Here is a 13,712-nt window from a genome sequence, read left to right as displayed (position 1 = left end):
CATCATAAGTCTTCCTCACCCCCATATGTCCAGCTACATTATCATGAGCCATCTTGATCACAGATTGTCTATACTTCACTGGAAGCACAAACTGCTCCACTAAACCCTCAGCCAAATTCTCACCATGAGGGATCTACCTCCTCATCAGCAGATCATGATGGAGAAAATACATTCCAGAGTTGTTTCCCACATTGCGAGAAGGCACGGCCTTGTCAAACAGTTCATTTATTAAAAGATCATCGTTCTGGTCCTTCACATATTCTGCTCGAGAAACAGACACAAGATCAGTTGGCCACATTAATGCAAATTCGGCATCCTTACCCTCTCCTGAATCAGCCTTTGACACGTCAACACTAGGCAGCACACTCATAGAACGAGTTACTGCGCATACAGGAGACACTGACTGCTCAGGGACCCGAGAACCCTGTGCCCCTACAGGCGATGAAACGCAAAACCCCTGTGAGGTCACCTCAAAAGCTGATGCATCAGGCCAAATACATACTCCTGCAAAATCATTGCCTAAAATAATGTCAACACCATCGACTGGTAATGCTGGACGCACACCAACCTCCACGTCCCTCTGTCCCAAATTGCAAGACAACCGAACTGTATAAACAGGCACAAAAATAGTGTTCAATCCCATTCGTCTGATTGTAACACAACTCCCTGTGTCCGAGTTTGGAGATAAATGCAAGACCGACTCCCTGATGAAGGTATTTAATGCCCCAGAATCTCTCAAAATTTTGACAGGAACTTTCTCACTGTTGTCAACTAGGGACACAAAACCATCTGATATAAATGGGGCATACCCTGAAGCAATTTCCGCTGTACACAACATTTTAGTTTGCATCTGATACGGAGAGACACTTGAGCTACTAAGTGGAACAGCTAACTCAGCAGATGTAGCAGGCCATGTACTAAAACCCTTTTTTTATTTTAGCAAGGGGCACTCATTCTTCCTCTCGCTGGCAATAATTACAAGTTGTAATATGTCCGTTGTTCCCAAATGTGCGTTGCTCTCTCTGTGAGGAACCCCGACTGAAATCGGATTCATCTTTCTCCCCGCCAACTCTGAATCTTAACCGTGAACCTTGCTCCCCAAACGTTTGTGCGTTAAAACTAGGGCTGTCAAGCGATTAAAATATTTAATCACGATTAATCGCATTAATGCCATAGTTAACTCACGATTAATCGCGATTAATCATATTTTTTTTCCCCATGCTAAATATCCCTTGAATTCTTTGTCCCATTAATTTCTCATTTTCATGCTCTTATCAACATGGAGAAGTGCATCGGCTTGCCTTGTGCAAAATGTTTTTTTTATTGATAACAACATTGGCATATACTGATCAAAACAGGACGGTACAAAAAAAAGCCTATAATGCAATTTAACAATGAATTTTTTGGGTTAATTTACATTAATAACGCGTTTAACTGACAGCTCTAAAACATATTAGTCCGCGAGTACAGCCGCTGCTTCAGGAGTTTTAACTTTTCGCTCATTGATATAAGTAGCTATGAAGCTAGGCACAGACTGCTTAAATTGTTCCATAACAAGGTTACACAGTTCTTTCAAAGGAAACACTGGATGCCGAACACCAATGACCAAAATGTGTCACCAGCTCACTTGTAAAATCCACACAAGTTTGCTTCTCCCCTATTTTCCAACTTCTGAAAAACTTAAAAGTGAAACTACCCCCTGCTGAAACAGTTGTGCTTGGTAACTCACTACCGTAATCAGCAGCCAGAACCCCTTCTTCCATCAAACTTGCCTTAAGGATGCGTTTTATGGTGTCCTTCAGACGAGTGGCTGCAATCTGAACCTTGAAATAATCCGCAATTGACAAAAGCTGATCCTTCGTGCAGCCATCAAGCAATGCCTCAGAAGGAAACCGAACAAATTCCTCTACAATAGAAGCCATACTGCTCCAACAATAGCAACCTGAGCCAACCAAAAAAACAATGTGCTATATTAGGTAGCAATATAAGTACTAGCTTAAAGGAACACTGGAGCTTCCCCTACCCTAGACTAGATAACCCCCAAAAGCTAACTCTCCTCCCTAGTCTTCGTGTGATTACTGGCGGGGGGTATTTACTCACTGTAAACCAGTGGGTTCTGAAAAGCCGCTGCTATGCAGTAACCCTCAGAACACCCTAGACTTGATCCCGAGCATATAGCTCTACCCGCTTTCACTACCACATAAAACAAAAAGGATGCAAACAAACACTATTAGAGCAAGTTGCCAAGCCTGCCAGGAAAAACTCCAGATATTCCCAAAGCCAAGAACCCATACCAAAATAGCAGCACCTGTAGATGTACCCCAAACAATCTACCCCAATCCAGACAAATGCTCTAAAACTAAATGTGTGATACTCCTCCAAAATGTCCAATTTACCAATCCGAACAATTGTTTACGAGCCCCCACTTGTCACAGCCCGGCTCAATGGAATGACAAGGAGGAGACCACACATGGTTTTAGTTCAATTAGTCAATTAGTCATTACACTGATCACTCAATCAGGGGGCTGTCACATTTTATATTATTGTTAATAGTCTAACATTTCAGTAGCGTTGGTACTTAATTTTTCATTTGCTTGTTTAGCTATGTATGACAGTTTCCAATGTTGGTGTATTACAATTATTTATGTGTGTAGGCCACTCCAACTTTGTTGCTGGTTGATATGTAACCATTCATTTGTACATAAGTTATTGATTGCATTTTTCGTAAATAGTTAGTTGGAAGGAATCTGTTTCTTAAGCAATAACATTGAACTGTATTTTTCTAGGCCTACATACATTTACTAAGTTGCTGGTGTTATATGGAGCAATCTTTCATATTTATAAAGTTCAAAGATCAATAAAGTTATATCTCTTTTTATTTAAACTGCCTGTATGTCCTCTTCATTATAGTATTACAGTGTGCACATTGGTTATCAGCTATCATAAAATGGTGTCCAAATGGCTGCATGTGTAAGAAATAGGACTTGAACAAAATGTGTTACAATAAGAAAGTTTTTAATACAAAAATCCTCCCACCCCCAATTTTAACAGCACACTTTTTTTTAACTTTTTTTTGACTTGGGGGGGGGGGGGGGGGGGACAGCTACATAGGCTACAACGTGGAGAGGAGAGTATGTCAGTTTGGCTGGGGCAGAAGAGTGGAAGGGGCAACAAAGAAAGGTAGGGAAGAAGTAGGGAAATTAATGAACAGCGTGATAAACACAAATGATTACCAAAAAAGGTTTTAATTACTGATTTATCAAATATGCAGAGGAGAGAATCATTGAATAGAGATTAAGGACCTGGATTATATTTTACAGTATTGAAAACCCAGTTGAAATTAAATTGAAAATACAAATTTCCTGGCGCATAATGTGACGCTTCAGAACCTAAAACCCTGTCTCTCCCCGTTGACATGACAACACATAACCGGCGTTTTCAGAAATCTCCACTTTGGCCGGAGTTTTTAGAAATGATCGTTTTCCTTGACTAAAACTGCGTTTTCGTGTAAATGAGAGGCCAAACCGCGTGGAAATATCTGCGTTTTCCCTTCATGTAAACGGGGCCTTAAATAGTCTGCTTCTCCACTCATTCGGGGCTCTCCAAGCCCTGGAGCTCCTGTACGGAGAGACCGGTCCTCGTGGGTGACGGGATTCCACCCACCGGGGATAGGACCGTCGATTCCTCCCAGGTTTTTTCGTTGTTGTATTATTTTCAGTATGTGGCTTTATTTGATTTTGGATTAAACATGCCCTTTTGGCTTTTGCCCAGCGAAGTTGTGTCCTGTTTCGGGAGGTGGTGGTTCGCTCACCGTGCCGGGTTACCACAAAGTGTATAAGAGGAACACAAGTAGGGGAGCAGAGATCTAAATGAAAAACTAAATAAATGTAAAATGTAAACAGACGTGTTTATCCAGATATCGACTGGTATTAAGTGGCAAGTTATGAATAGTTATAGGGGTGAGCTAAGTAGCTCAGGAGTTCAGTAGTCTTATGGCCCGTGGGATGACCCTGTCCGCTGTCAGGTCCTCGCAAATGTGGACCCCGAGGAACTTGAGGCTGCTGACTCTCTCTACTGTCGTCCCGTTGATGGTGATGGGGGTGTGCTCGGCCTCCTGTCGCTTCCTGTAGTCCACAATCAGCTCCTTAGTTTTGCTGAGGTTGAGCTAGAGGTTGTTGTCCTGGCACCAAGATGTCAGGGCTCTCACCTCCTCTCTGTACGCCCTCTCGTCGCCGTCGGTGATCAGGCCGATGACGGTCGTGTTGTCAGCAAACTTGACGACGGTGTTGGAGCTGTGTGTGGCCACGCAGTCATGTGTGAACAGGGAGTAGAGGAGAGGGCTGAGCACGCAGCCCTGGGGTGTGCCGGTGTTCAGTCAGGGTGGATGATGTGGCGTTTCCTATCTGCATTGCCTGGTGTTGCAAGTCCTGCGTTCACACCAAAAGATGCAAAAAGTTGACGCGCGGCACGATCCCATTAAAAGTGAATGTAGAGACGCGTTGCTGCTTTCCTGCCGCAGCACTTGCTGCCGAGAAAACGGGCAGCAAAATTTGATTTGCGGTGCGTCAAAATCAGATTTGCAGCGCAGCATGCCCGTGCCCGCTGCCGGGCACGGGCGGCGGCCGCGTTCACGTATTTTGCGCCGCGTCAAATGCTGCTCGAGTTGAAATATTTCAACTTTTCGGAAGCAAACGCGTGATGACAGCCAATCAGCGTTCAACAGCGTTGCCATTGAGGCGTTGCCACTGAGTGACATGCCCGTAACAGCCAATCAGTGTTAGTGTTACTCCCTTGGAGTGACTTTGAGTTCACTACCTGATCCAGATCAAAGCGCTAAAATGGAGAAGATAATAATTGCAGTCTCCGCATACCCGGTGATCTTCAACACCACCGTGGCCAGTTATAAGTGTCCAATACATATATATATAAGTATAAATGTCCAACCGAGAGATCCTAGCACCGATCCTAGCTAGCAGGTCATCAAACTGGGCCGGAGTCAACCTCAAATAGCGCTGGAAGCGTTCGTCATCCAGACGGAGCTCCTGCAGAAGACGGTGAAATTCACCGAGCTCTGTACGGCTCCGAATGGTCTCATGAACCCATAAACGACGGGCATTCAGACGTCTCTCCCTCTTCCACAACAGGTAAAGACATGCAATGCTCGTAATGTCGGCCATGGTTGTGAATGAATTCAGAAGTACCGCGGGCAAAACTTGCCGAGCAACAGAACTGCGGCGCAGCCGCAAATCAAGTTTTGCAGCGCGGCAAAGGTTTTGCGGCGCCCCAGTAATAAGTAGTCTTTACAAAATGTTATTCCATCAAAGCTCAACAATATTACTGCACAATGAGAATATGGCGATAGGCAGTCGAGATGCATTTTAATTTATATACATTTTCGGTAAACTGACTTGCATTGTCATATTTGTCCACTAGATGGCAGCCACGTATGCGAAATAATAGTGTTTATGATGAAATGAATAAAAAAATAACAAAGCCAAAAGAACCGACAATGTTTTGCATACTGAAGATTAACTGCAGCCTTTTCTATTTTATTTAGGGTGGAATGACCCAACAAAGGAGAAATAAGGCGAACAAAGAGAAGTCACATTATTGAGTATTTATTGCACACAATCAAAACTTTAAATAATATTTACAACCTATCAAAAAAGTACAAAGGTTGGCCTATGTACTTTAACATTTCTTTACTTAACCCCGCATGGAACAAAAAAAAACACTTAAATGTTTTAAAAATATGGTTCAATTCTAATTATGAGGCCCAAATAGTTTCTGTTTACAACAACCTTTAATATGGGGGAGCAATAAAAATAACTGAATACTGAAAACCCTGTCAACCAACCCAGTTGACCAGTCTCAGTGTTTGTACACTGTGCATATTGTAATATGCACTTCTTCCATCAGTGCATATTTATTTTAAGATTTGAAAATCAAACTGTCCCCCTGAACAGAAAAGCCAGAAATATTATCTGGCGTTAAATGTAAATTTCTTTTAGCTTAAAAACAAAAAAACAAACAGGCAGAAACAGCATCTGACCAAGACTCTGTGTGTCAACTACTCTACCATTCAGAATTGTTCGGATCACACAGCACTCTTGTCGATTTCTCTCCAGCTGTCGTCTCTAGAGGGAAGAGGGTTTCTAAAGGAACTCAAAGTCAACTAAATGGAAACTGAACTAGGAAAGTCTGAATAACCCAAACGCTGAGATGTTTGATCCAGTTGATGGCTGTCTAATTATAGCCATCATTTCCTGACAAAGCAACTGAAACGGAAGTGCAAACTATTCACAGGGCTATATAAGCTTATCCCGAATGTTGTGCGAGTAAAGGGACGGTGTCGGTTCTGTGTCTCACTGTCTTTTCGCCCGTTCTTTTTCAGATTCCAAACAGAAATTCTCAAAGGCTTCTTCGATCTCTGGGTCCATCTCGTCGTCCTCCTCTTCCTCATACCTGTGAACACATTATATCACTCGTTTAAGTTCCACTTCCGGAACTTTTTGGGACGCACAGGCGTCCCAAAAAAGGTCTCACATTTCACAAGGGAATGTCACAAATGCACCTGGGACAAATATAAATACAGACAGGTGCTGGGAGAGAGGGGGGCCAGGCGAGACCCTCTTTCATACCTATCTGCTGACTAATGTAATATGAGGCCGTTCCCCTCCCCCCTGCAGTTACATTGTGGGCCAGACAATCATGTCCACCCGGTTCAGTGGGGCCCACGGACCATGGCGGCGGGGGACCAATGTAAAGCTGGCCCTCGGTCATTTGCCTCAAAAGGGGTTACCGGGCTCACTGTGGCCCGAACGTGACCTCTTCCCTTGGCAGCGTTTCTGTTGCACCGCACTGTACTGTACTGCAACGCATTCTAACTCATGCCAGGCTGGCAATTTCTCAATTCCAGTGGAACAACGGTACAGATATCCATCGTGACCATTCAAGTACATTTTACCCAGAGCAGCGAATGAAGCTCAACGACCCATGATTATTAAGAGGAAAGGACAATCGTACACATATGCCAATTTTAAATGAGTAGGTCCAAGCCAGACTAATGGATATTGGGTGGTACTTATTGGATAGTGGCTGCAGTGAATTGATAAAACACACGTTATCCAAAGCCATCGGTACGACCATGTTCTGTTCTTGTACTTACGAGTCGCTGCCATTATTCTCTTCTTGCTCTGGGAAGTTGATGTCTTCCCGGTCAAGGATCTCTTGGTATTTCTCAGAATACTCTGCACAAGAACAGTACAGAAAATGAAAAGGTTTGAATACAAAACATGTACAGAGCACACCACATGCTTTATGGTTCACACGTCATCTTTGCTTGCAACTTCAAGCTCCCACCACCACCAGTATCAACTTGCAGGAATAATGGACATTGTTTGGCAATTGGCTACAAAATTGCCCCCAGGAATAAATCTAAATAAGTCTAATATGGTGTTTGTTCAACATTACCACCGGGTCGACGTTTCCTTGTTTGGGAAGGACATCTGGTGCATTCACTTTCCAGCTCATGTCATTATCTCTATTTGTTACTGTGACCATTTCAAGTTGAGACCCATTGAGATGATTTGGCTGTAGCGCTCGCTAACAACATAGAGAACACTGTAGAAGAAGACAAAAGGAGAAGACGTTGTGATGTATCCACCTGGGTCGGCTGCGGTGAACGGCGTGCCATCCGTGGTGTAGAACGTGGGCTCATTCTGCAACACAAGTAAAAAGACAGTCCGGTCACAACCGCACACAAAGAAGACAGACTGCAGAGATAAGCGGGTTCGACCGAGACAGTGGTTTGACCACAGACCATGAAGTAGTTGGGGTCGTTGTCCGGCGTGGCGTAGTTGGCGGCGGCAGCGGCGTGGACCCGCCCCCAGTCGCTGGACCTCAACTCCACCAGTTTCAGGAGCATCTGCTTCACGTCCCTGGAGAACACACGGACGTATCGGGGTCCCACGACAAGGTCTAACGTCAGATCCGTTTGCATCGCAAAGTGGGAAATTAAAACGTTTACAGATGGGATTCTGCATTCAATGTTTTCTGGTTCAATGCATTAGTGGAGGATTCATTACATGCAAAGGAAATTCACTGCATCCATATGATAGGGTTGGCCTACATGGGAACCCAGCTCGACCAGAGCCACTGAACAGATCCAAGCTTCGGTCCCTTGGGGGCTAAAGCCTGGGCTCCAGTTTACGCACCTGCTGCAATTGGCATCCAGAACGGTGTTTTCTATCCTCTTAACCAACTTGTCCATGTCCGACTTCTTATTCCTTTTCCACGTGTCCTCGAGAACCGAGCCAGTGAGCTGGAGGGAAACAGGCATCATCTGCATTAGCATTGCTTCAACACCAACAATTGAAAATTTCATACAGACACTTTTGTTTGAGGTTATAGTAGTGGTGAGGGGTGTTTGACCCCCTAGCCCAAAGACTTTTGGGCTCATCCCCAATGTCTGCCGCCTACATATCTGTTGTCCTCCATGATGTCTTATCCCTACCGGGTCCTTCTGAAAGTTGCTGTAGGTAATATTTAAACGCTGTTATTTTAGTGTAATTTGTTAAAAAGGCCATATAATAAGATTTGTTGGCCATATAACAAATCTAATAACTAATTAGATTTGAGGGCGCTCAAATCAGGGCAATTGCCTTTACGTTCTATAATGCTCTCTCTTTACAACTCTTGAATCCTACCTAAAGCATCTTTAATGACTATTCACGGTCGCTTTGGATGAACCTGCCTCCTGCATGGCTCAATCGTAAATCGATGCACGTGTTGAGGAATGCTGCAGTTACCTTGAGCAGTTTGACAGCACAGATGAGGTTCGAGTCGTCGGGGTTGGAGAAAAGACAGTCCAACAGGTCTCTCAGAGCACCCAGAAGAATGTCGGCTCTGTTTGGGGGTCCAGTCTGGCTCTTCACCTGGACAAAAAGACAACAAGTTCCCAATAACTCAGCTGCCCCGTGGTCAGATGGTCCAAAATATAGGAAACCCCGTTTTGTGTGTTGAAAGTCAGAGAAAGGCAAAAGGATCTTTACCTCCAGATTGAGGTAGAGCTCTCCCAGGAAGAGGACAAAGGAGTGGAAGCTCTTCCGGGTGGTGGGGTCGCCCTTTACGGCCTTGTCCTTGTGATCAAACTCTTGTCTACACCTTGGGACCCACACATACATTGGGAGGGGTCAAACCGGAGTTTAAAAAAAGGCTCCTCATGAAGAATGGGAGACGTATGGGCAGGTGGCGGTGTTAAGACTGGGAGAGTAAGGTCACCTTTGCAGGAGGAGCTGGCGGAAGGTTCCACTCTTGGGGCTTATTTTGAGATGTTGAGACAGGTGGTTACAGAGTCTGGCACCCGTGTAGGAGAAGTTGGGAATAGCACTAGACTGCAAGTTAAAATCAATCAACCCATCGTTGTTTTATTAAGAAACATATCATAGGTGCCCCCCCCCCCCCCCTGCACACACACACACACACACAATAGGAGAAAATACCTGACGCGTTCCAGAGGAGGGGGAGTATGTTAAAGAGATTTGGCAAAACACCTGATTAACATCAATATCCTTTATTTGGCCCTTTTCGTTCTAACAATCGTATGATATTATTATAGCACTAATTATCTTAAAGTATCAATTATAGGAATACATCTTAAAATAATAACAAAATATATCCATAATGTACAATACTATCCAATGCAAACACCATATTGATTACACTAAAATACTCCCCCCACCCCTCTTCCCCTCTCACCCCAGGGATGAATCTAGTACCCTTCTAACCCCTTCCATCCAATAATCAATGTTCCAGAATAGGTCAAGGCCAACCGGCTTGTCCCTGTACCTGCGTGTAGATCAGCTCCACCAGGTCTTTCAGCAGCTCCTCTGTTGTGACCCAGGCATTCAGCATGGTGACGATGTACCCCACGTCCGCGTCAAACGAGCCCGGCGAGGAGCTGAGGTGGCCCAGGAAGTCGGCCACCGTCTCGGCCAGCGTCGGCTCGGCGTACCCGCCACTGCCGTCGTAGTCCTGATAGGAGGGGTCCTGGGCGCCACTGCCATCGTAGTCCTGATAGGCGGGGTCCTGTACACGCAGGGGCAGTATTAGCGTTTGTGTGTTGTAGGGCTTTGACTCCGAACTTCGTTATTTGAATATAATTAGAATATCAAAAAATAAATCAAAATTCAAACGAATATTAGGCAGCCCTTAATATTCGAACCCGTTATGGGCAGGCCAAGAGAGAGAGACGCAGTCTATTCATAATATTGTAATGACCACGGAAGAGGCAGTGAATGAAGTATTGATTAGGCAGCGATTTATTAGAAACCTAGTCTCGCAAAGCCAGACCAAACTACAGCAAGTAGAATGGTCTGGAGCCACGCTACCTCGAGCCGTCTATCCGTGGGGAAACTGGGCGGGCCTGTTTTTATTTCTTTAAACCAATCACAATCGTCTAGGGCGGGGCTAAGCCCGGGAAGCAGCAGCGGTGTCCATGCAAAATAGTGCCGGGGGGGGAATTACTTTGACGGAACTTCTTGACGTTCAGAGGCTGTCAGAAATGGCTCAATCCCAAACGCCACAAAAAACCATTAACGATGTATGTCGCCTATGTGGAGATAATGTTATTAGATAAAAAGAACAAACATCGTTTGATTCTTTGTCACGATGATTTCAAGCCACCATACACTTTGGCCCTTGAGGAGCTCACGGGACCTATAAAAACGAACGACGTTTTAACATTTATATGTGGTTCTTGTAGAACACTACTAAAGAAATACCGTAGGAGCTATTGTGAAGTGGAACGGATCGGTTCATTGGTTAAATCCATGTCAAACGCTCATGCCGCTGTCAGAGTGAAACGATGCGCCAAATCCACACCAACCGGCGATAGTCGTGACCGCAAACGCATCGTCCCCGGGGAGAATCCTGCCAGACGGAGTCTGGGCTTTTCCAAGGTAATGTCAAAATAGGCTATGTTGTGGTCCTACCATTGTAATGAAATCAGATAGTCAGTAATCAGTAATTACATTATATTAAAATTAAACAAGATTGGATGTCTAGTTCCACAAACAATTTCGAAAACGTGTCTGTAGGCCTATAGCCATTTACCACCAACTGCTATTCATGTGTCTCTTTGGAAAACAATTTTCCACGGAAAGAGCCAAACATGCCAACTTTACAGCGCCGTCAAAGTCCTCTTCAAAACTCGCCATACTGCCTAGTTTTCGAGTTTGAGGGGGAGCACAATACGGTAACGCCAGCAACCGGAAGGGGAGGAGTCGCGGCCAAATCGGCCGCTAAATAGACGCTGTCCACTTCCGTTCAGCCAGACTATTAGAAACCTAATATACCGTTGGAACACGCAAGAGAGGGATAACAGGGATAACCATAGCAACGCAGTAAACAAACCTCGCGAAGCCCAATCCAGGTCTCACTAAAGGCATTTAATGGTCAAAATATTATTAATAAATATTCAAATATATTTGAATATTAATATTAATAAACAAACAAACTTCGAATATGATTTTTGGGCAAAAGTCAAAGCCCTAGTGTGTTAGCACAAGCTAATGAAGACCGAAACACAAACTATACATTTTCTATTTCTACCTTTTTAAATTAAGCTTTTATCAAAAGCGATACCAAGTGGTTTGTGATGAAGGAACAGAGCAGGGTAGAGGGCTATGGCAGAATTCTGAATGAGGCCTACGGGAGACTGCAGATATCAGGGTTTGAAACAACTATTGCATTGCTGGGAGCTGAACATCTGGACCACTAGCCTAGTTTTTCCCCCAAACGAATGTGCTGCATTACTCCTAATAATAGACATGCCCTGCATGTAGCTAGCTAATTGTTTGCAATTACGGGTTATAGCTAAACCGTTTTTTATGTCATATAGTAATATGTGAAATTAATAGTGAGAATGTAATTCATTTGTAAAAAAGTATTCATGAAAGAAAATATTGAAGGTACATTAACAATTTAATCAGTATAAATAATATGCTATGTACATAACACTGCTCCTGATGAACTGATTAAATATATCAAAAACCCTAGCACTTCTATCATCATAGAAGTCCATGTTTAATTATTAGGATATTATTAGAAACAGGCAATATCAAAGGATTTCCCTATTCACAACTGTTGACATCGTAAACCCCAGCATGCCCAACAGGGATAATGTGGTGCATGCTTTAATGGTTCGTCCCAATGGTTGACATACCTCAAAGTAACTCGATGCTGATGCTGGAACAAACTCGGGGGCACTGGCTGAGAGTTTCGATGACATGACCAGGGTATCAACACCAGACCCTTTGGATACATCTGTGTTGTTGGTGTATGGCTGTTGGGATTTACTCTGTTTTCTGCAGTCTCAAAGAGAGAAAGGACAAACAGCATTAATATTTTAATAGTTCAAAGCATTGCTACAACATACCCAACAAGTGGCAAGCAGGTGGGTCAGACACTGGATATTAGCGGTAAAAGACACCATGGAGGGGGATCAGCACCTTGAAAAAAAAAAAAATTATGCTACTAAAAACAGACACCTCGTTTTCGAGTTTGATTTGGTTCTAGGCCATGCAAACAACACAAAAAAATGTGTAAAATGTCAAACTAAGATTGAAGACCGAAATCTAGTAACGTTAGCTGGCTAGAAAACATTGAACACCTCCAGTTACGTTTCTTCTTAAGACCCCTGCTGGCAAATACAACCTCAACAGTCTATATTGGTAAAATAAATAATGTCACATAACGTTATTAATACAACGATGAATAAAGAAGAATTGCAACGAATGGGTGGAGAGACGTGCAGCTGTTAGTAAAACACGTAACTGTTGTTGTGACTAACGTTACACGTTATTGAGGAACATGAACGCTTCCTACCTCCGCTGGCCTGGTCGTTGCTGTTTGTGTTATTTTCCACGAAAGGGGGGGATGTTTTCGGCTGTCTAAGTGGTTCCCTTTGACAAAAAATTGATGTTTTAGTGTCCCCGTCTCCGCCACCTGCGAGGCCAGGAGATATTGGTGGCATTCGGGCTCTTCCTGCCCCGGGAGCTCTGTCGAAATGGTCGTTCATGGTTGTTATGTCGGTTGGGCAAAAATAGCGAATCAGAGCTGCATGGGCTTTAGAAAATGTACGCTCTTAAAAAATGTAAATATATCTACAGAATGTTCTTAAACTACAGCGTATTACACGTTATCTCTCTTTCATATTGATTCCTGGTGGGACACTGCGTTAAAAGAGCCCAAATACACAACTTTTTTGTGTGCCAATAATGGCCACTTCCTTTTAACAACAAATCCGTTGTCCTATGATAGTGGTAGTACGCCGCGCTTGCTATCAGTCTGTCGACCTCTAGAGGCGGGGGGTGGAAATGCAAATTGTCTTAGAAATGCTTTTGTCGAAAATAGAAACAAGCTTCATCACACACATATACACAAGCTTCAACACACACATATACATACATACACACATAATTTGTATCGACATATATGCAGCCACACATACACACACACACGCACACACACAGACACACACACACACACACACCACACACACACACACATCACACACACGCCACACACACACACACACACACACACACACACACACACACACACACACACACACACACACACACACACACACACACCTACACACACACACCACACACACACACACACACACACACACACACACACACACA

The 13,712-nt window shown here is 43.9% G+C and overlaps 1 protein-coding gene across 1 annotated transcript; it reads right to left on the bottom strand.

Annotated features, from left to right (window-relative positions):
- Positions 1-5,602: 5,602 nt before the first annotated feature.
- paip1 (poly(A) binding protein interacting protein 1) lies at positions 5,603-13,347 on the bottom strand. The gene is made up of 11 exons (XM_060066061.1): positions 12,889-13,347; positions 12,227-12,375; positions 9,850-10,089; positions 9,283-9,395; positions 9,054-9,165; positions 8,811-8,936; positions 8,217-8,323; positions 7,823-7,940; positions 7,667-7,721; positions 7,169-7,250; positions 5,603-6,465 (listed from the first exon to the last, which is right to left on the bottom strand). Exons 1-11 carry the CDS (start codon positions 13,079-13,081, stop codon positions 6,366-6,368), a joined length of 1,395 nt encoding a protein of 464 aa, XP_059922044.1. The 5' UTR covers positions 13,082-13,347; the 3' UTR covers positions 5,603-6,365.
- Between the last annotated feature and the right edge of the window lie 365 nt (positions 13,348-13,712).

This window comes from Gadus macrocephalus, chromosome 11, assembly GCF_031168955.1.
Source record: "Gadus macrocephalus chromosome 11, ASM3116895v1".
In the NCBI taxonomy this organism is placed as follows: domain Eukaryota; kingdom Metazoa; phylum Chordata; class Actinopteri; order Gadiformes; family Gadidae; genus Gadus; species Gadus macrocephalus.
This window is presented reverse-complemented; position numbering and strand designations above follow the sequence as displayed.